Raw genomic sequence first — 24,206 nt, 5'->3', positions numbered from 1 at the left:
TCACGAGCTTTTACCAAAAACACTTCCCCTCAATTTCGAGCTGGGCTTTGTTGCTGCAACATTGCCTGGTGGAAAATGTTGCAGTGGTTGAAAAAATTTCAAAACTTTAAGTTAGAAAAGTTTAATAAATATTATTATTATTATTATTATGTTATTAAAGGCACTTTAAGCCCAAATACTTTTCGGGCTAAAATCTTTTCTCTCTCGTTTAACTAGTGCCTCAGAAAAATAAGAATGTATGTTCGAATTAAAAAATTTTATGGACGATCTAGCACTTAACGGACTGACGGACCGACAAGACAATCTTGTACTCATTCTACCTTGCCCCTCAATTTCGAGCTGTGTTGCTGCAACATTGTGTCCGGCCGAGAATGTTGCAACTGCCGAAGATGCGAAAAAAAATCAAACTCAGTGATGAAGCAAAATTCGTGCGCGTTGGTTCACAAACACTTCGTGTGCCCAGAGAAAAGCCTTTCTCCTGGCTTTCTCTTGCTCGCCGTCTCGCTCTCTCCGGTTAAGCGCGTCTCGTGAGCTCTCTTTTTGCGCTCGGATCCGAGTCTGGAATCCGGATTGTGGACTCCGGCTCCGCCGCCGGATCGCCGTGCTTAATAGAAATACTCGAAACTGCTAAACTAAGCCAAAACAATTGAAGTGCAATTCTCGCGGCACAATTTTATATTAGATAAATGAAATAATTCGCGCCACTGGCACTTTGAACGTGTAATCAGGTCACAGGAATTTCAGCACACACATTTTGATAGTAATATTCGAATTTGATATTCGCTGTGCTCTTCACAATGCGACTAATTGGATTTATGCTGAATTTTGCAGCCCTAACAGGTGAGTGATTCCGCACAGAAAAAAATTATTAAATTTTATATTTCTCTATATATAATGATGTACTTAAGATAGGAAAATGTTGATAACCTGATGCTCTTCTATTGAATGATAATGATAATACAATAACAAAACTGGGACTGACTTTCTTAGGTTTATTTTTAAAGTGTTTTTTAAGGATTTTCCAATATAAAGAGAAATATACATATTATAAAATGGTATTGTTCCTGTGTATTTCCTTTTAATTATTAACTGCCTTTGAAGTAGATCTGAACTTCTTTGAGTTCTGACAATTGTTTAAGGAAGTGTGATGACCCCATTTTTGTTTTGAGTGTGACATTGGTTGGGGCAACTGTGGGTTGGTGGGTGGGTGGTTCGGTGGGTCGGTGGCCCTCTTCCGAGTTACGTTCTGCGTTTTATTTTCGGTCTCATGGACAGTGTTTATTGTGTTCTTGGCTGGCGGATAGTTACGAGCTTCAGTTTCATTCATAATATGGTTGTTACGGCTCTTCTTTGTCTTCGTCTTCATGCCGTTACGTGTTTATCAATATTTGCTCACGGTATTTAGTTTTGTGGCTCAAGTGTCTCGTGGCTAATAGAAAATCGATGGCGGCACATTGTTGCACATTTTTGTCTTATAAGTATCTCGCAGATACGAAAGCCCCTTTGTGCAACTCTGCTTCTCGACATCCCAGTCGTCAGTCGATGTCAGTCAACGATGTTTGCTCTTAGTCTTCCGATCAATTTCCACTGCCTAAAAGCCGTCGAAGGGGGTGTTAAGTCGCTCTCCAACTCGAATGGCGTTTCCATGGACTGTCACATGGCTTCGACTTTCCTCGGGACCATTTGCCATGGTCCTCCAGTCCTCGTCTCCGGCCGACACTTCAATCTGCATGCTCCGCATTTATGTGGCGCTGCGTTTTTGGCTCTGCTGCTCCTTGGCTTTCTTTGATTTCAGCCCAGCCACTCTTCCGCTTCCTCCGACTTCTCTCCACTTCGCCTGGGTCCTTGCAAATATTTAATTTAAGCCTGCTGACAGCCCTCGCCGAAGGGTAACAACCAGCTTTGTCCTTTCTTATGGGGCAGTGTGTACAAACAATAAAAATCATGAATGTATAAATATATCTTAAAGCCTTAAACTTATCAACTGAAATTAAACCATAAAATTATATTATTTAGAAAATATTCTATAAATCGAAGAAATGGTATTTATTTTTAGTATGCTTAGATTTCTAACTCTTTTTCACAAATGAATAATTATTTACTGAATTTTTTTTATTAAAACCATGGAAGGAAGTGCATACAATCTTCGCCACATCGAGTCCTTCCACTCTGTCCTTTTTTTCAGTATTTCTGCTGCAATTGCTGTTGCTTTTATCCCGGCAACTGGATCCATGGCGGCCGACTCCGTTTATTTCTGTTGCTGTGCCCCACTTGCGGTTTTGTTTAATTACGCATATTACTCCGCCTTTCGCCACCACTGTCCTCCCGTTCATGGGATCCATTTCCCATGCTCCCAGCTCCCCGTTCCCCGTTCCCTGCTTTCAGTTCTGGCTGCTGTTTCTGTTGCTGCGGTCACTCACTGACGGGGACGAGTGTCTTTGGTCGGATCTCTTGAGGCTTGTCAGCAGCAGGAAGAACTTCCGGAGACACACTCGGGGGAAGGTGGATAGGGTCGAGTTGCTTCTCTGCGGTTGTCGCCCACTTCCTCTCGTCCGGGAATGCAGATGCAGATGGGGTTGCTGGATTGAATTTCGCATTTCTCATTTCGGATTGTCCACTGACCAACTGCCTCGATTTGACCAACTTGCTTTGGGGGTGACAAATCCAAATCGGGCTGGTTAATTACTTTGCCAAGTGCGAAGTGCTCGGCTTTGCCTCGTCTCCCTCCGTCGCGAAACTATCATATTTACCCAGTGAGGTCCACAAATTAAAATCAATATGAAGCCTGCAGCGGAGGCAATCGTTAATTATCCAAGCGGCTGCCGCTAATGAGGTGAAGTGTCGCCAGCAACGCACCGGCTGAAATGGCGTCCCATTACTGTTGGCCGCCACTGTGCGCCGGCCTCTGCGGGTGGGTGTGCACTTTTAATTGAGGGAAAGGTCAGCGCCGCATCGATTTAAATGCAAAATGTACTAACAACAAACAGCGAGCACTAGAAAGTAAGTGAGGCAATTCACAACAATTATCTAATGTCGGTTTGTCATGTAAAATGCCGTGTATTTATTCTATTTTCTCTTTGTAAAACTATATAGGCAGGAAAGGAATAAAATATTATAAAATTTGAAAATAATTATATACCAAAAATCTGCACGGAAATATCTGCTAATTTAATGTGAAATTGCACTGGGAAAAAGGGTTTATTTCCGCAGGGTGTCCGTTGTAGGCGTAGATACACGCATGGTTCGGCGCTGGCGATTCAATTTGGCTTGCCACTTAACCCCAGAATGCCCCATGCGGCCACCTTTAACTCTCGCGTTGCCGGAGGGCGGACTCGCTGCAGAGCATGATAAATTGCCACTTGACTTTGCATATTTGCGCTGTCAACGGGTCGTGAAAAGGGTGATGAAGAGATGAAGTTTGGGGGCAAAAGCGCTGCACAGAAAAAAATTTACTTATCTATTATTCTTTTCTTAGAAAACTAAAAAACCAAAACAAGCATTAAACATATTTTATATATAAATTGTTTTTTGAAATTCGTTTGTTATACAATAAGATGTAATCATCTTTTTCATTTTTATTCAACGATTGATATATTTGATTTTTATTTATCAAAACTTCACCGCATAATCTCGCAGTGCACTCCTCCATCATCGGCAGCCACAAAACGCTCTCAACCCACTTGTTCTCAACTTACTGTCGTCCATTGAATTCGTTCAACTTTTGCCGGGCGTCCGAACTTTGACTTCTGCCGAAGTTTTTCGTGTGTGAGAGAAGGTAGCGCCGAGATACAAACTCATCAGCCTTGACACCATTTAAGTTTTTCGGGAAGCCCAGCGGGAACTGGCCATTGTTGTGTGGATCGGGCGTTTCATTTAACTGACACTTGCAAAAGTGTCCTGTCATCCTTCGCAGCTATCCACCCCCCAAAACCCAGAAAACTCCACCCCCAGTGCCATGTCATGTCCTCATTTTGCTTTTTCGCCTTCATTTTGCATGCATGATTTTGGCCGTCTTCCTTTTTGTGTCACTTTCCGTTCGCCATAAGTATTCGTTTTGTTATTATTTTTAAAATCCGACAAGCACTCCACGTAGAGTGCCTGTCAGGTGATGTCGAGCTCTGCATTTTAGTGTGCCACTGACACCATCCTTTTTTTCCGTTCATTTTATTCATTTTTTTTTGTCATGTGCCGAATCGCGGCGTGAATAATTACAATGGCCACGCCAGTTTGCCCTGGGGAACTCAATTTGTTAACACCCGAAATGTGTTGGATCCGATAAAAAGTCTGCGATTGCTCGAAATGTTTTCGGGTGGTAATTGAAGTTATTTGCGATGTGAATTGGAAAATCCGTTGCAGAAATACAACGGGAAATTCCATAAAAATACATGCTGTTGTGGAGTATGAAGTAAATTCTTTCTAGTATCTAATTTTTTTTGTAACCTATGAGAGCATATGAAATATTGTTTGAAACTCAAACCGTTATTGCTTAATTACTTTATTTCCTAGAAATCATTCTTTTCTGTCGTACTTTGCTTAAATTTAAGTGGCAAAACCAATAAATGTCAAGTGGTTCGGACATTTGACCGAAGTCATTGTTTATTTTTGAACTCGTAAAAAGCAGAACCGAGAGATAAGAGCTTACCCAGTCATCCACCTTTTAGAAAATCAATTCGGTGCGTAGTTATTAAAATAGCACTCAAAACACCAGAGTAACCGCTGCAATTTGTGCAGGCATTCATTATTTAGCACTGGCACTGGAATGCTGGGGCTGACAAATTCGAGTGCATCACACCGAGAGCATGAAGCACTTTGACATTCCAACAAATTGCTGTGGCAATTACAACGCGCCGAGTCAAATGTTCAGAAATCATTGCACTTGTCGCAGAGCGACACAAAAATAAATGTGTTACATTTGTCGGGCGTTCAATTTGGATGGAGCACCATGGTGGCTGCCTGCTTTGTTTATGATTTAATCAATTGCTCATTAATTAAATGCCGTTCAGCTTTTCAGCCTTTGTGCTTCTTTGTCCCCTTCGCAGCAAGCGACCACAAGGCGGGGGACACGATGATGTTTCAATTTACCATCAATTAACCTCTGACCCCCGCAGGCAGAATTAAACAATAGAAATGATACGAAAGGCATTTAGTCAAACTCCGGCTCTCGTCGAGCTGCAAAAAAATGCCATTGTGCATTTGTGGGCGGGTGTAGAATGATATAATTTAATTAAATGTTAAAAAGATATGGGCCCTTACCTACCATAAAGCACATGCCAATTTACAGGAGCATTTAATTGATGTTTATGCATGGCCCCATTGAAATGAATTGCCCAAACACAATCGCCGCAAAAAGTATTGGCAAAAAATCGTTAATAATAATCGATTTGCGTGTGTTTTCAATCAGTGCAAATAAATAAACAGGATGGGCGAATACAAGGGCACTCCACGCATCCATTCGCCGGGGAATCCGGAATTTAATCGCTGTTTTATGGCTCTCTGTCCGACATTGGTTTATCATTTTTTTCGGCTTTTTTGTGGCAATTGCTTTCGCATGAATTTATTTACCGTGGAGGTTTTCAAACAAAATACTTGTGAAAAAAACGGTAAACAAATTGCTGCAAAATGATCACTCTGTCAATATATCTAAATATGAATTCATTGCGGTCATCGAAAAGCAATACAATTCGTTATGGCGAAATCAAATAGCTCTTTATGCTAATGGAAAAAGTATTGAGTTTGTTCAGGGATTTCCAACGTCGCAGTTTGATTAAATTAAATTGCCAAAGAGGCCAAAGCAAATACCTTTTTTGGGTACAATATGTGTACGTAGGTATATTTTCCAAACTGTTTCAGCGGCAGTTTCCACTTTGCATTTTCCGCCGACGGCGGGAAAAAAGGCGTTTTAAACTCTGCGGCCAATTTTTGTTGGCGGCTGCGATTCACGATTCGCCATGAATACAAAAAGCGCTGAGGCTGTACTTATGTGTATGCATATGTGATAAAAGGCAGAGCGACTCATAAAAAATGCACCACATAATGCCGCATGACCCGGTCGAGGCACGCCCACATCCTATATATGTATATATACCGACCCCGGCCCACCGGAAAAAAGTGAATGAAATAAATGCGCGTATTGTCTGACAACAAGGCAAAAATGAAAAAATGAAAAAGGAAAAAAGCAGATCCAACCAAGGAAATAAAGTGCAAAAGAGGAGAAACAGCAACAGAAGCTGATGAAGAAAAACTCCAAACCGACCGACAGTTATTATAGCGAAAGTCTGCCAGACAAGTGTGTGTGTGTGTGCGTGTGTGTGAGAGTGGGTGGCTTAGGGGGTGGTGGAGTGGGTGGCTCTCTGTGTCTGTGTGCCACTGATGCTAACCTAGTTTATGACAGAGTTTAAATTATCCCTTTGTTTTTACCGCTGTGTTTTTTTCCGCTCCACAAACAAAGCCAAAACGCCCGACTTCGAGCCTCGCCAACCGACCGACCAGGAAAAAAACAAAACAGTAAAACGGTAAAAGTTCCACGGACTCGTGTGTGTGTGTGCTAGCGGTTTCTTTGCATGTGTGCGTTAATGGCGATTCTACCATCAAGAAATTGCATATTAATCAACTGAAGGCAGAGGTTTGGGGGTTAAGGTGAAAATATACCCTGCTTTTGTTATTTTAATTGTATTTACAAATTATACGAGATTTAATAAAATGACTTAAAAAATTGTTGTTGAAGAAAAAGTTAATTCAATTCATAAAAAAAATAAAAACACATAATTATGTTTATTTTGAAGTATATTAATACTTTATTATGTAATAATTTAACTGTTTGATTCCATATTTACTTAAAAATAAGTATTGCAAGAGCTAAAAGTACATAGTTCAAATCCACCCCATCCAAAAAGGGTATTATCCTTTGTGGAGGATAACGTTATGTAGCTTTAATGACACACCGAATCGTGTGGCGCATTTGTGGCTTATGAGTGTCTGAGCTGAAGACTGTGTTTCGGCTGGTGGGTTCTCTGATGGCGTCTTTAACGAAGGCCAAAGGGATTTCGCCACTGTTTTTTCCCCAACCGAAGTGGTACTCGGCCATATGACAGGTCTTTATGGCCACGCAATAAACACAAATTGCCTGTCATATGTGCGCTTTGTGTAACGAGCTGGGAAAGCCAGGAAGCCCGCCAATTTGTTCCGCAGCCAGTGCGTCCGTCCATCGAAAAGCGGTCAGTGGGCCTCTGTTGCCAGAAGACAGAAGACAGCCTATATGGCCTATAAATCTACCGCCCCCTGGGAGTGTTGGTTGCACGGCGGGAAAAGCCGCCACACCATCCGCACCACTGACAATTGAATTTATCGAGCTGAAGTCTATCAATCAGTAAACACGAGCCGCCTGAGCCAGCCGTTCCCATCTGTGACTGTCCGGCGGAGTTCTGTAATGACAGACCCGTAAGAAGTTGGCTCTTGGCAATTTTTAACTGAGAATTGATGTACACGCAACCGAAGTTGAGTAAATACTTCAGATTTATTTGCGGGAAAACTCCTACACAATTTGAATTCGAAACAAAGAATTATTCTTTGCCAACAATCTGAACAACAGGCTCACAAAACTTTTAATGAATGTATGAATCAAATTTCGTTACAATTTAATGTTTTACCTTATAACTTCCAAACAGTAAAATAAACAATGAAATTTCAAAGGGGAAATTTCCACATACAACGGGCAAATTCCAAATTAATGTTGTTTTCTCTAATGATCGCCCTGCATAAGTTAACCCCAGCAAACAGCAAAAGCACCGAGTGCAAATTGCCTAAATAATAAATAAGAAAAGTTAAGCTCCCCAAACATATGGTGTCCGTCCAATTAGGGAGCCATTGGCAAAGAGGATCACCCACAGTGCGTATAATGGTGGGGATAATGGCCCGTGTGCGAAAGCCAGTGAAAACTGAGCCTAAATTATGGATAAAAGGCACAATCTCGTTAGGATGGCACGAAATATTATGTGTTGCACCTTGGGCGAAACAAAGGCATAAACAGTGGCATTAAGTGTGTGGCCAAGTTGGTCGCGAAGGACTTCAGTTCGAAGGATAACCCTTTTGGGAGGGGGGAGGAACTGAACTTCATAACCGGCATTGCAGTTGTTTGCTGCCAACAAAGTTGTTGGCCGGGCATTAAATATTTAATGAATTGCATTAGCCGGCGAGTGGAGAGCGAAGTTTAGTCTAATTAAATGTGGTCCCCGAACTTTGGCAACCGGCTCTTGGCCACGCCCACTCCGGCAATTTGTCAACCCTAATGACTTGTCAGCGGACGCCTGGGCGAGCATGTAGCTGCACGAAAGCGAAGCTGAAGAGCCAGCGAAGGGCTGAGAACTCCTTCATCGACTCGAGGACCTAATGTAATTGAAAAGTTTCATGGGGAGAACGGTGGCAGGTTGCAAACAGGAGATTGCAGCTTGGCCAGCGAAAACTGACTGGTGGTGGTGGGCAGCATCGATGCAGCGCAAATGGAGCATGGCCATGCCATGAAACAACAGCACGTCCTGGCCAAATTCAATTTGTCAGAAAGATGCTGTCACGGAGGAAATGCTGAATGCCCGCTTAATTCCTTTGCGAAACAACGAGAGGAGCGAGGGAGAAGCGGGGGAAGTATCATTTGTTAGTTGCACGTGAACAGTTAATAAATGCCATGACAAATGCATCGAAGTTGAAAGGAGTGCGTGCTGCAATTACAGGACTCCCTGCCGCCACGCTCTTTTTGCGGTTGCGCCATCATTATGACTTATTGTTGCCAACTTCTGCCAACACGGCGTATGAGCAACGGAAATGAGCCAAATGGATGGCGGATAAGGCAGTCGAGCAGTCAAGGAAGCCAGGAAGCAGTACGCTAAGCTGGTTATAAGAAACATGGAAATTCTGTGCATAAATAATGTTTCCATTATGTTCCTGCTTTATCTAATTCACATTTCACGAATCTCGTAAGCGGAAGCTGGTTTCATTTAAAGTGTAAAAGGGCGTGCATATCTCAAATACTTGGAAAAGTAATTGAAATTCATTGAAAGGGTTTTTGTTTTGAAGGCTTACAGCCACAGTGAAGCCTGTCACCCAGCAGCAACTTCAGATGCACTCGATTTATATGCCACTTGGCGGGTCCTTGCCTTAATAGCAGCTCCATAGAGCAAAGCGGTTTTTGATGGCTACACGTCGCCAGTTCTTCGGCTCGCACCACTAAAGATCAATTTCGCTGCAATTTAAAAATGCATTTAGCTCCGCCCGACAGCCCAACACTCCAAGGAGCCAAAGGATCCAAAGGAGCCGCCCACTCCGAGCTCATAAAACTATTGAGGCGTCCCAGCGGAAGAGCTCAAGTGAGTTACGCTACGCAGCAGCCCAAAACGAGTTGGGGAAAAAACCTTTCAAACTTCTTATGACTTTTGCGAGGAGCAGAAAAAACTTTTGGCTGTTGAATAACAATAAGCTGTGAAAATGGGGAAACGCTTCAGCCGGGTCTGCGGAGTTCCAGGCAAAGAAAGTGGCAAGCGGGAGTCCTTTGTAAATGGCCTGGCAGATAAGAGCAGGTAGCTCGGCAAATGGCAAGGCGCTTATCTGGCCAAGTCCACACAGCCACGTTCGAGGAGCGGGGAGCGGGGAGCTGGGAGCCTCGCCGGGAGGATATTAGTGGGTCTGGGTTGGTCATAAGTTACGTCCTCCACGCAGGAAGACATGTTATGAATCATCGCCGGGTGCAGACTGTCAGTTCTCTGCTAATCCACGAGCGGAATGTGTTGAGAAGAAAGCGGATAAGAGATTAATTTTTATACTAACACATTAGCACAGCAGTAAAAAAAAGTAAATAAAAGTAAAATTATTTCTGCAAAATGTTAAGCGTTAACCCATAAAAAGAAAAAATTTATTTCCTGCTTCCATTTAATTGCTCAACTGCTAAATAGCTTATTTCCATTGCATTATCCAACGAATCTCAGCTTATCAATGAAGTTTTATGCCAGAATTACCATAAAATCCTCCAGTGATTCCTGTTTGCTCATCGTGTTAGTTGACGGCTAGAAATGGTAAGAGCTTCTGGCTTTCGTATTATGGCAAGGCTCGTAATTAGACAACTGCAAACAGGCCAGGAGAGTTGCAGAAAAAGAGGAGCCGGCAAATGAAATTTACATTTCGCTCTAATCCTTTGCTCCGCCTGTCATTTGCACTCACAGAATGGCCAAGAATGGCCAACTGGACGAATGGGAAGGAACTGGTTTTTGCCTTGGCATTGCACTCGTTTGTTCGTTTTGTCCATTTGTTCGCTTGTGCGTTGTACATTTTCATTTTCAACACAAAGTTTTGTTTTATTACCCCGAGGACACGAACAAGACTTTGTAACTTACAAGCCAAATAACAAGTTGGCCCAGCTAACCGGCGGAAATGAAAGGGAGGTGCTGCTCCAGTGGAGCCGAGGGGCCAAGGTTTGTTGCAGTTGTTAAAGTTGGATTTGATAATAAAATTACTTTTGCTCTGCTGTTGCTTCGCCTTGCTTCTGTGATGGAGCTTTGAGCTCGAGCGAGCCAGGAGCTCGGTTCCTCTGTCCATTTGTTGTCCTCTGGGTGGCTACCAAAGTCCAAGTTGGCTCGGTTTGCATCGTGACTTCGCAATGAGTCGGTGCAGCATGTCTTAGAGAGGCTTCAGTTTCAGCTTCTGTTCTGGCTCCGGAAAATCAATCAAACTTCAGGCGGACGCCTTCTGAATCAAACATGAATCATCAAGATATGCAATTAGTGGCATTATGTCTGAATCTCTAATGCACTGCCATCTCCCACGCCTCACTTAATCTTGCCCATTATGCAAAGTGTGTTGGCCGCGTGTGTGCTCTTAGGTCGTCTAATGAACTGGCTACTTAATGTGGATTCCCAGTGCTCCCCGAAATCCTCTCGAGGTGCTCGAGAAGATGGACGTGATCTGTTAATGGATTCCCCGCCTGCGGAAGGTCAGCTGTTAGCCGGTGCGGCAGAGTCGAGAGCTCAAGAGGGTGTCTGGTGACTTACTACACTGAGAATCAAGGAGGGTACCTAAATAGAATATATGTCTTTGGAAGGTTACCAGTCGTCTGGTCTTTTAGAACCCATGCAATGCCAATTTTAATCCGATTCCAAAGTGGCATACCTCTAAACGTTTGTAATCGAACTCCAAAGCAAACTGCATTAAGAGTTTTTCGTTTCATGAAGCTCGATTTTTTGGCCCCTTTTCATATATAATAATAATAATAATTCTTCCAAGTTTTCGATAAAAACCCCATTACTCTACCAATTTTGATAAATCAACACACTTCAAAACGATTTCAGTGTAATATTTCTGGCGATTAATTTAAGTAATTGAATGCCAGCTGTGCTGGTTGGTTAGTTAATGCTCAGTTTGTCATGGCGACAGGATCGAACTGCGCCGTTTGTAGTCTTTCATCTCCATTAAATTTTCGGAAATTTAATCTTTTGCACCTTGTTGGCAAGGCTTGCAAGCTTCCAAAAATTGTTTTCTCTTTGCAAATTCCTGGCCAAGTCCTTTCCGTTTGTCGAGAGGATGCTGCTGTAGCCAGAGGCAGAGGACATTTGGAGGATTGTTCAATCAATAAGCGACCCTCCGCAGGACAGCAAATGTGTTTAATGTGTCGAACAGTCGACAGGCAGGCGTATCCTTTTGAGTTTTCGGATAGGGGGCTAAACCCATCGATGGGCTGGTGATTGAAGTGCTTGTTGCAGCAGAAGGACAATGGCTATTAGGCAGCCAGTGTGTGTGTCGGGTCCTGCAAATTCTTCCCGCTCGAGGAACAATCGGTGCGGGTCCTTTGCTAAGGCGACGTGCATTGTTTCCCCGGCCAGAGGGCGACAACTCACTTAAAATCGCTCGCCGGACAACGTCGGGCGGAGTCCTTCCAATCTGGACACCAGCTCCCCGGCTTTTTTGTGTTCTGCGGAGGAGAGTCCGGCATGCAGATGTCGCCTGCTTAATGCCCGGTGCTTTGTAAACCTGCTGCTGCTGCTGCAACAGTGACGCAGTTGGTACTTTGCCACTCAAAAAGAAGCAATCTTGCGGAATGGAAAGGGTGCTGCTGTGTACTGGGTACTTAAAGCATTTCCCCCTCATCCGCTTTAAAGAATCCCCCAAATACATTCATCCTTCTTCTCCATTGTCTATGCATGCAATTTTCACTTTGCGCGGATGCGTGTGCCCGCTGTGAAATATGCACACGCTTAAATTGTTAATCATACGCAGCGTGGACCGTCGCAGCTTCCTGTCGCGCTCAACCAATTCCGTGGAGAGCTCGATTCCGAGTAAGTGTAAGTGTGTGTGTGTGTGCCACCACTCAGAGAAATTATTGCATCGAAGGCAGCCACAATTTTCCTTCCTTTTCGAGTCGCACAAAAAACGGAGGAACAAGTTTTAAGCTGCTTGCAGCTTCACTTTTCAGACGGCGCGGAAAATAAATTAAATATTTTTGAGTAAGCCATTGTAAAAGGGGAAAAAGTTTGCAGTTTCTTATATTTCCACATTTATTTTTTATAAGCACAAGAAACAAAATATTTACTTCACATCAGCTAACAATGATAAAGAAAAATTTTATTATTTAAAGGGTTGGCTTTTAGTTTGTTTAAAATGTACAAATCACTTTTTGGGTCATATAAATACTAACTCCAGCAGCCAATTAAAAACTTGAATGTAAAAAGGATAAAAGCCCGGACCCTCTAACTTTGGTCAACATAATGGCCGTAATCTCGGCCCAATTATAAGCCTTTTGCGAGCTCCACAGCGGATCGCTTTGATGTTTCGGCAAGTTATCGGTGCGACTTTCAGCCAGCGGCTAATGAGCTGCCTCTGGCCAACTTGGCCGCTTCCCTGCGGCGGTGAGATGTCAAAGTCCTGGTTAATGCCATTACCATGCCTGATTACAGTAATTACTGGCCAAAGTGGCCCGCCAGAGTTCACTGCACCGCAAATTGAGCGACACGATGGCTCAAAGTTGTCTAGACGGACAATGGCAAGCCAAATTAATTGCCAAACAAAGACGTTAATACAAAGGAATTGATACTTGTATACATTGCATACTTTGAAATGAGTAAACATGCCGGGGAATATCAAATTAATGTGAAAATGATTGAGAAAGAGGTATATGCTAACTTTCCTTATTATCTTTTATGGTTTTCCCGATTTAAGCTGTTAATCCTCTTATTCGCCTGCTCAAAATTAATTAAGTTCAACTGGAAAATCCCCTTGGGTGGAAAGCGTCTTCATTAATAATGCTAAACCATTTGTCATGTTTGAAATTTTGCGCTGTTTAAAGGCCTCGGGTGGACATTGCTGAGCTTCCAAATGATTGAATATTATCATGCAATTATACACAACCTTGGTTCCTAATTATAGGTTTAATTACTACACAGCAGAACCAGCTCTAATATGTTGGCGAGCTATCTTATGTGAGATTATTTGCTGCCGTATCGAATTCACACTCTATTATGCACGACTACCGCAAACAATATTTCGAATTATTAAGGGGATTTGTTCATTTGCGGCTCTTATATTTAGTTACCTTTTGTTAAGGCTTCTGAGTTTTTAGGTGTATTTATATTTACCTTTGTTAATTTTTTTTAATGTGTAAGCTCTTTAAAAGCAGATTAGTTGCTTACTAACAAAACCTTTATTTACCATCATTAAATTCTGCATTACAGATACTTATTTATTCTCTTAACACTTTAATTATGTATCATAATTAACCAATTTTTTCCCCTTCTTTGTTGTTGATGCCGCTTAGACTCCTGAAAAAACCTTACCTTCTTTTTTCTCCGTTAAGCGCTTTTCTTAACTTTGTGTGTTAACTTTTTTTGCGCGGTCGGGTTTTTGCGGCGAATTTACACGGGCAGGTGTGAAATGTAAATGTAAAAGTTGAGTTGCGTTGAGTCGACTGCCAGAAACACATGCAGCTCACATTTGGCTTTCGCGCTGCGCGAACTTTAATTACTTTGGCCAAAGTTAAAGGCGTGTGCGAGCTCTGGTATAACTTTTTAATTAGTTGCCTGCCATCGCATTTGCCTTCGAAGCAATCAACGCGTCAGCAATCGGCACCATCACGTCCTAGAGTCCTGGAAACCCGGAGTTAGGAGGTCACGGGGTTACGGGGTCAGGGGTTAGGGGATGTGGTGGAACAGCTAAGCGGTTGTCTTCCGCAGAACTGCCAGTTTACATGATGTTAACATGCAAACGAAAGTGCAATGGTTTATAAATGGGGAGTCAGTTGATTTCTGACAGCTGCGGTAAACTTTAATAGTCGCGTTTGTTAATTTAAGGTAAGTAAAATAAGGTAAAATTGAGTAAAAGTTGAAATTATTGTTAAGCTAATACTCGTAATATTTTTGTTTTATTTACAGCATTTAAAAAAGAAGAGATAATCATATTTGTATTTTAATTATTGTTGCTAAATAGTTGTTAGTTTTTAATATTAAACTTCTTATATATTAAATTGCTAGTTTTCGCACTTTAAACTTCCCTAATTCAAAACACAACTGTCATCACTGTTGGTCAATTGCTGGAGTCCCTCGACGTCAATAAAACGGGGCAATGTGCCTTCGAAATGAGCGATGCAGCAGAATAATGACGTTGTGTACGCCGAGGGCGGCAATATGCCTGATTTATTTATACAGAGCTGACACTGACACGGCCAACACAGAGCCGGTTATGAGCGGGCTTCTTAATCAAGTTTGCGATTTCCATAAGCCCCCACTTGGCGCCCACTTCCTCGGTCTTAATCAGCTGCGGTTATGATGGCCGACGGCACTTGATATGTAAGCCCGGCGAAAGCTGGCTAATTTGTAGCTGCTGTCTATGTGCTGCATTATTGGATTACGCCCTCAAGGGGCGTGGCAGTGAAGGGGGCGGATGGGAGGGGGGGTGTGTCTGAAGTGAATATAAATAAGCCTTAACTCGCTCTCCATCCGGAGCACGAGCCACGCAATTGCGAATGTTTTATGCAATTCGGCGTAAAACAAATCACATACGCAGCACATGAAAGCTCAATGGAAAAGCAATTGGAGGTTCCGGGGAAATTTCACTGGAGGTAAATACACTTTGTAAGCGGGCTTAAAGAATTTAAGTAAGAGAAAAGAAAGGGAAATGTTTAAAGTGGACACTGAATGCCTTTAATGTTTGATATTCGTTATTATGCAAGTATAAGTAAACAGTATATTATAATTTAGATAAAAAATGATAAAGAATCTGCTTGAAATAAATACAAAAATGTATTGAAAGGTTTATTGATTTGCTGTGTAACCATTTCAATACCAAGACAGAAAAAAGAGTATAGCAATGAATGAGAGTTCCAGTTTACCGAGCGAATCCTGTGCGAGTGCGTACGTGTGCAAGGGCTAGTCAATCAATCAGCCATTCAAGCCATTTAGTCAGTCGATCAATCAGAGCGCCAGTATTGGACGTGCGCGTCATTCTAATCGAGAACCATTTTTTAATGCGCCCCTCAAAATGTTGCAGAGACTTGCAGAGAGCAACACGACGTATAATCAATACCAAATAGCAAGTTCAATGGAACTATCTTCCAAGAGCAAGAAATCGAAATCAGCTTTGCCAAAGTTAAATAACACTTAAGTTGCACTTCATTCACTCTTAAATATTACCCCATAATTATTTATTTGTAGATAACCCATAGAGAGTCAGAAATTTAGTTGCACGAGGTAAATTTCACTGAACATACTTATCACCTGATCGAGGACATTTGCCTGGCAAACGGTTACTGTTCGGATTTAGAAATCTTTATGTGCAAATTATGAAGCAATTTGCCTTGCCCCAAGCTGCACTGCAAAGTCAAATCCTTGCCCCAAAACAGACTCGCTCCGAGCACATTCTGTTGAACATTCCTGCCGCAAAGTGCCCGGCAAACATATAAAAGTGTCCCACAATCGAGATATGCGATATGCACATTGTAGAAGCCTCTGAATTGTTCCTCTTCAAATAGAAAAAAATAATAGAAAAGGCATCATGGGATTATCCTCACGTTGCGAAGGAAATACTCTGAAGAGATGGGATTCGTTTTATTAAAAAGTACTATGAAATAAATTAAGGGGTTTTGGTTTGGAGAAGTTGCAAATAGATTTTACTGTTTATAAAATGTACAAAGAGTTTTTCTTTGCAATCATTTTAAGCAAGTTTAAGTTTAAAAGGAATTTCAAATAATTTTAAATTATCTGTGTCCAATCTTCCTTTATGTCATCTCATTTAAAAAGATATAAAAGTGCTCTTAGGTGAATGAAAACTTTTCGAAAGAGCAAACAAAAGCTTGAGTGCTTGCACAAATGTTAAGTTTGGTTTCTGTTGAGTGTGTGAGCTTTTTCAAGAAAGGGTATCGCTGGTGCGAAATAATTCGGATGTCAGCGGCAGATCTGAGATGGTGAAAGGCCACTGGGAGCGGGGATCAGGGGATCTGGGGAGGGGGAGCAATTGAAATGGCATTAACATTTAGCAAACCGCTATGGCACAAGATAGCAAAATGCCAGAGACGCAGCTGCACTTGGCCAAAATCAAACAATTTCGTTGAGCGGCTGCGAAAATTGCACGTCTGCAGCCAAAGTCGCATTGAATTCGGTTTAAATTCGAGTTTTAGTTGGCAGTCGGGTCGAGTTTGAGTTTGAGAGTTGGGTGCACGTTTCGAATCGTTCCGTTGGATTTCATTTGATTTGCCGCCTCAATTGCGCACTTTTGTGCGGTCCAAGTCAAATAGTCAGCGGCAATGGCAATGGCAATGACGATGACGATGGCTAAGGAGATGGCTCAAACAATTCCTCTTTGCTCCGCACAATCACTCGAATATTGAGTTTTAATTTCCGGCACCTTTTCGCCGGCTGTGCCGACATCTGCCGCCGCAGGATATTAAAAATGAGTTGCATTTTTCTGCGGCCGTCGCATTTGAAAGCTTGCACTTCATTTGCATTCGGTCTCACGACTCAAGTAACACTAATGAACCCTAAGAAACGCCAAGGCTCTTCGGAATTTATTCAGGTTTATGTGCAGTAAATAACTGGCGCATCACCGCAGTCTGCAGGTAATGCCAAACTTCCGGGCCGGCCAACTTCATTAGGACCATTCCCCGGGAAACGGGGCTGCGAATACCTACTACGTATTTCGCCAGGAGTACTCGGAGTACGGGAAAGGATTCCCAAACCATCAGGCCTGCGGTTGGGGCAACTGACCGAAAACCATTATTAAAGTCGAGCAGCTTAAAAATATGCATGGCAGGGCGAGGCAACCACAGCACAAAACACAAGCACAATGGGTGCAGCTTTCGGGCCAACACTGCGTATACGTAACATATTGCTCTCGGCCCATTTAAATGTATTTATGCAAACAGCAGCCACAACAGCGGGGCGTTGACTGCGTTCAGCATAGAAGAACAGGCAACAGACAATGCACTCAGCAAATTGTCAAAAGCTGCTTACTGTTTTCCATATTTGCAAGGAGTGGATTTTGGGGCAGGATACAATTTTCTAGAGGAGGAAACTTGCTAGAGACAAATGAAGGTAATGCGTGTGATAAATGAATAAACTAAACTCTACACAAATTAAATACCTAATTCATTTAATTCTCTACGCATTCCAATGAGTTGAATAAAATGTGCAGTGATTGTAAACCTAATGGGCTCGTAAAACAATAAACGCAAAAGTTTTCTAAGTCGTGAAGAGGATGCGATAAGCTGAATTTCCAATACAGATATATCTGCCAGGGGAATGCTGGTGTGGCAGAGCCAATAAGAAGTCGCTGCTTAGTGAGCTCGAAAGTGTGCAACAGCTTGGAAATAGTTGCGACCGCACACGCGGCGTATGCGCAACGCTTTGTCAACTTGTTGTTGAGTTGTCGCCGTCATTCGGTGGCTAATGGCCTGTCCCATTCTCCCTGCCATTTTCCACCGGATCCAGGACCTAACCCTATCTCTTACCCCACCCCTAGCCCCATTCCAATCCCTAGTCCTCCACTGCTTCTCGATGTCACTCCACTTCCGAGCCATCGCCTGCAACAAATGCTGCAAATGAGCTGACAGAGGTTATGATGGTGCACACTCTGCCATAACTTGGGTCAAACCAACCTCGGGAGGGGCACTATCCAGCTTGTGGGTGCGGCTCCTTCGCCCCCATTAACCATCAGACGTCCGGGGTTCAATTAAAGTGCCAGCCATTAGTGCAACGACAGACATTTACATGATGGCCTCGCGTTCGCTTAATGGCTTATGAGTCGCCTTAGCACTCACTTCATTTTCATTCCCATTCCCATTTTCATTTTCATTTCCGCTACCATTTGGCCCTGCATTCTCATTTAATTACGCAAAAACGCAGTGCACACCTAGAACTCGTGCATTATTAGACACTTTTCACTGGCACATTGTGTGCCCCCACACAAAGTTGAAAGAGTTGCCCATTCATTTCGTACAACAACGGAGCGAGAAAATATGCAGGGGCGTGTTTGCCAAGTTACAAAAGTCATACATTTCGACGGCACAGTGGTATTGATTACATATTTTAGGAACACTTTTCTTGATTAGTACTAAACGTATTATATAAACAAAATGTTAAAATAAATCACACAAATATAATATGTCATACAAAACCGTAAGCAAGCAAAGATGTCATATACTTCTTAAGAAACATTGTAAAGAAGTAATGTTTTACCAAGCTCTTGGGTGTACTCAATTCTAAATATGCTTTGCCTTTAATTACTCAAAAGAAGTACCACATAATTAAAGTATTTTTAAGGACCTTTCTTCCACTGTACAGTGGGCAAGTCTCTGGAACTCCTAGTGTTATTGCTTTGCTTATGTTTTTTAAGCATCTGATATATTGGCAAAGTTTCCGCCTTGTCTCGAGTGCCAGTAGTCCCACCCATGCAAATGAAGCAACTTTGCGAGCAGTGCTCCATTGTGACCACTACTCCGCTCGACTCTCGACTCTTTTTTTGCCACTTTGCATTTCCCGAGCTGCGATGGGAACTGCACTTTGTCGCCGGAGTTGAGACCAGTGTGTTGTCCACTAATTGCCTAAAATATTTAAACTGGTAATGCCTCAACGTGCCGCGCGTCGTGTGTGCTGGCTATTTTAAATTTGATTGTCCAGGTAAATATTTGCAGAGCGGCAACTGCCGGCAAGAATACAACAAAAAACAAGGAAAAGGGTGGAAAGCCTGTTGGCTGCGGTTTTCACGGTTTGTTTGTGCGCACAGCTTTCGTTGTGTATTTCGTTTTTATTGCATTTTCCCAGTGCCAGTGCATTGGAATTGCGCCTGCATAGTCGGCACAAAGTGGCTTAGCATTTGGTCCTAGAACATTTCTGCCATTTGCCAACAAATGCGTTTTGGGCTCTATCTCTCCGCTGCAGTAGGGCGGCCGAAACCCAAAAACGCAGCAGAACAAAAAATCAATAAAATCAACAACCAAATATTTTGTGCTCTCTTGCCTGGTAGAACAGTGAAAATAAAATATGCAAAAGTCAACGAGGCGGCGCAAATGCGGTAGATTTATTTTTACTGAGGGCAACAAGCCGTTGCATAAAGCACAGGCTCAGGTGCGGCAATCCCGACTAAAAATATACGCGTATATTCAATGAAGGAGCTTCCTGTTCGAATTTATGCCAGCGAACTAGGTTGCCCACACACGGAAATAGATCCTTCCGATGGAATATAGGTTTACAAATTGTTGGATATTTTCTAAACAAAACTTTGTAGGCACTTTAAGAATTTAATTATGTGTAGAGTATTCTACTATCTGTGTCTCTAAGTGCATTTGGGTATCTTGCTAGCCTTTTGTGCCGAATTGAATTGTGCGAAACAAAAACACAACAAAATTCCAAAGTGAACGCCAATGGCAAACAAAAACATAAAAAAAATTCAGTTGTTCTTATCAAAGCTAAAAATAACAAGAGTTTTTGTAAAAGCTAAAACTAAATGCACTATGAAAGGTGTATCATAAAATAAATATTAAATTTATTAAAAATATTTTACACTTTTTTTTGCCATGATATTATTTGCTTTATTAATTTTTGTAGGCATTTCCACTTAAATAGTTTTATTTGCACTAACACCCGCAGTTGTTTTGTTAGGGTATTTTTTATTGAGGAAGTTTTGTTCCATTTTGGTGGGCAAAACTTACCGAGTTTTACCCGCAGTCAAACGTAGATATGCATGTACGGATTTATTTATTTTATTTCCGCCATGTTTTCTGACTAAACGCGATTTTTACGCTCGAAGCGGAGCGCAGTTAAATGGGCCAAGCGGCTTTTGCCGCGTTTGATGTACGACCAAATCGAATCGAACATTGATAAAAATTTATGCGAGTTTTATCAAGTGTTTACGTGGCATAAAAAATAGAGCGCAGCCGGCATGCAAATCCCAGCGCAAATGCTGAGCCTTCCGTCATGTGCCACGTTACGTATACGCAACGGCTGTCAAATGAATTTAAATTTAAGTTACAGGGCTTGTCAGCTGCCCGAAGCCTGAGCACAAGTGATGCTTATTGTTTTTAAACAGAACGCCCCTTTTGAAAGCGGCTTATCGAATGTGTAAAGTGCGTACGAGTATTTAAAAGGGCTCTGGGCCCTTTGCAAAATTTGTAGCCAAGGAGCTTCAAACTTGACAACTTGGCAACTTGGTAACTGACAGATGGAGGTGAAAAGTGGGCGTGGGCGTTGCCTGTGTGCCCTTTGAACTTCTGCTCAACTTTTCCTGAGCCCTCTCTCCAGGCGTCAATTAAATGCTTATTAATCTTTAACCAAGGGTAAAAGCTGCTGCCGGCACACCTACGTCTAAAACGGCTGACAAACTTTTGCGCGATAAGCGCGCCATGAGTAATTCCGAAAAACAAATCACAAATTACGAAACAATTTTAATGAAATTTCAGCCAGAGCAAACAAAACAGATCACTCTTTTGTGAGGATAATTAAAGCCAACAAATGTGCGCAGCCCGATTCGAAATTGGTAGAATTTTTTCAGTGTGAACAGGACGAAAGCGGTTCGTCCTGTTTGTTGTTTCACATGCTCGACTCCATTAACAATATGTTTTTCTTCAGCGGCGCACATGTCGCTTCAGTTTTGTGTCTCTGCCATGCGGATGTTGCCGCCGTGCAGTTGTTGCTGCTGTTACTGTTGCTGTTGCTGTTGCTACAGTTGCTGTTGCTGCTGCCGCCGCCGTGTTTGTGGTTGCCTGCAACATCAGGCGATCCGCCCAGAAAGCCTTGGAGCCAACGACGACATGTGCCTAGCCAAGCAGCAGCCTCAAAAAATGTGCATTCGCTTGGAAAATTAAAAAAAAATTATACGTGTTTATATTTACAGCAGCGTCTCGCGGTGGGAGGACATCCAGCGCTCTCAGGCACATGAAATATGTAAAAATAATATTCTATCATATTTTTTGGGGTTAAATTTGATGGCAAGCGTGGGTTTTTACAAAAGACTGCGCTTTAAATGGCAAAAGCTGAACTTTTAATGAGAAATTTTTTAGGCAAGCAAATAGTTAACTTGAAAATACATATAACAAAAATGTAATATATTTTATCGAACCTATTTAAACCTGGTCTAACTAGCAAAAATCACATTCTCTGTCATAACAAATATTCTGAATATCCAAACCAAATTAATTTTCTTTTTTTTCGACCCATTATCCCATTATTTCAGGCCAACTAAAATCATGTATTTAGCAGTTCGATGCCATCGAATGGCTGCCATTTTCTGGCCCCACAGCCAATGGCCATTGGGCTAATTTAATGGGAATCGTACGTTGAGATTTTTGGACCCGGCCAAAGTGGCTGGCGGCCATGTTTACTGTTGCACTTGGTTGGAGCACGATTTAACGCCTGGCGCCTGGTTACATGCCCTGGTTGGAGGGCCCACAGGAGCCAGGACATCGCAGGCTTAAGGAGATAAGAATGGGAGCACAGCCAGGCTGGATTTATGCAGCCGGGCAATTCCCTGTTGCCAAGTGTTTGGGGCCGCACTTTAAGGCCGCTCCGGAGATGCAGCGCCAAATTATATTGTTGCTGGTTTCCGGAGAGACTTTCATTTAAATTTCAATTCGGACGCATATTTTATTGCAAAAAGGATCTCGGCCCTTCACACTTGGCTGAATGACGATGCCTCCTCGGTTGGCTGCAATTACGCTCAAGTGCGTTTAGCCATTTTATTGCAAGTGCAATTCTCGTTTTGGTTTGCGATACGACCCGGCACGTTTCACATATCCAAATATTTTGGGGCCTGTCAAAAGCGGCTTAACTAAGTGCGACCGAGTTTTGCTTAATGCGCTTTCAATATCGAACCAAAATCCTGCATGTGCCAGAGTGTTTCGGTTGCCAAGTTCTTGATAAGACGGAAACGGTCTTTGGTTTCCCTTCCCCCTTTTCCCCTTTTTTGGCCAGGAAGTGCGCCAGGGTGGCCATAAATTTTTCGCCTTTTTCTGCATAAATAGTACTTTTGTGCAGCTTTATGGCATGCGGAGTGGAGTGCCGAGGATCGAGCGGCAGGCATCAGGATGTGGCATTGCAGTGGCAAATGCGCCCCAGGAAATTGCGTAACTCGAGAGCCCAAAGCCGAGCGGCAGAGAGTTTTGGTTTGGGAAAAGTTGACAGGGTATCGGGTTACTTCCCCGGGGAGGAATTCGTTACAGTTGCATAATGCAATGATGGCAAATGTCTGAGTTTGAATTGGAAATTAATCCAGCTGCGTACGACAAATTGTTCCGTGTTTTTTCTCACAAGTGGTAAAGTTGAAGGCGAACAACTTCTTGGTTTCATTGTTGACCATTGTTGTTTGAGTAATCGTTTCTAATTCCAAACTTGGCAGCGGAGAACAAAAGCCAGATGACAGCCATCATAAAGTTTTCGGAGAATCGAGGACACTGTGTAATTTGGCCAATACTCTAAACTATAATTGCGTTTCTTGTTTTTTTTTTTTTCTGGGGCACACTGTGTGCTGTTTTAATTAGAGCGCTATTTCTCGAAATTTCATTAAACAAGAAAACGGAAAAATTGTCAACCCTGTTTGCTGTTAGGGTAGGCAATGTGCCAAGTGCAAGGCAAGTTTTCTCCCAAGTCGCAGCAGACACTAAAAAGTTAACTTTTCGGAGAACTTTTAACGAAGAGCCGAAGAGCAGATGGAAGTCTGCGAAGGACACTGCGAAACAGTCAACTTGAACTGCAAGAGGATCCCCAATGTTGCTCCGCAGGACGCGGGACGACACGCACCAAGCGAAGTTTGTTGTGAAAAATGTTTAGCTATTTCTCCCTGCTCTTGTGATCAACTTAATTAAATTCATTAAATGAGCTTTCGCATCACGTATACGCCACGTCGCCCTCGCAATAACTTACTGTTACTGTTGCGCAGATGATAGATTGCGAAAGTTGGCGAAACTACGGTATTAACGCACTATTAGCCAGGCATAAAACATATAGCTGCTAATTTGAATATCCTGCGGTTCGGGCTGACAACCGCATCAGAAAACAAACACCGATGGCAAAGTCTAATTAAAATACATAGTAGTTCGAAAGTTTTCTCCCTCCGGAGTTCTCCTCACCTCCCCTCTGGTTTTTTTCTCTGTGACTTTTGGGGTGTAAAATCAATAGACGGCGTTTAATCAAATTCTACTTGAAAGAAAACGAGCTCGAGAGCCGGAGAGGAAAAACCCTGGTGCAATCAAAGCCTTTAGCTACTTGAGGCCACGCCCCATCGCCTTGATCAGAGAAGCAATTTCGTTAATAAAACGGTAGAGCAGCAGACTCCAAACTAGCAATAAAATAAAATGGAAACTTTGAAAGGAAAAGGAAATCTGTTAGCTTAACTGGAATCCCTTGTTATTTTGGTTAGCTCATTTTCCACTGGTGATGCAATTAAAAATCAATAAAAGCTGAATAGCCCAGTTTGCCCCGATTAAAGCATAATATAACAATTATTTCTTAGGGTGTCCGAAACTATTTACGAATATCTGTCGTAAATGCCGTTTAGAAAACGAAGCTTAAATGGTTGCAAGTGACCGATAAATGCACTTAATTGCATTGCTATGCATGTAATTCATTTCATTTAACTTCCAAGCACATTTCTCGATCTCACAAACATTCCAATTTACGAATTGTTGCGGAGAAAACGTTTCGCAAACGTTGCTAAATTTGCCGGCAATTTCCGTATTGGAGTTGCATAGTTTTATG

At 42.5% G+C, this 24,206-nt stretch overlaps 1 protein-coding gene across 1 annotated transcript in view; it reads left to right on the top strand.

The window, feature by feature from the left end:
• The first annotated feature begins 426 nt into the window (after nucleotides 1-426).
• The window catches only part of LOC108089953 (igLON family member 5), a 68,862-nt gene continuing 45,082 nt past the window's right edge, over nucleotides 427-24,206 (top strand). Inside the window, exon 1 of the mRNA XM_017188444.2 lies at nucleotides 427-840. Within this exon, the coding sequence (XP_017043933.1) occupies nucleotides 798-840 (43 nt within the window). The 5' untranslated portion in view covers nucleotides 427-797. The remainder of the gene's footprint in view (nucleotides 841-24,206) is intronic.

This window comes from Drosophila ficusphila, unplaced genomic scaffold, assembly GCF_018152265.1.
Source record: "Drosophila ficusphila isolate 14025-0441.05 unplaced genomic scaffold, ASM1815226v1 contig_412, whole genome shotgun sequence".
NCBI classification, from domain to species: domain Eukaryota; kingdom Metazoa; phylum Arthropoda; class Insecta; order Diptera; family Drosophilidae; genus Drosophila; species Drosophila ficusphila.
The sequence above is the reverse complement of the archived record's forward strand: the minus strand, read 5'-3'. Positions and strand labels throughout refer to the sequence as shown.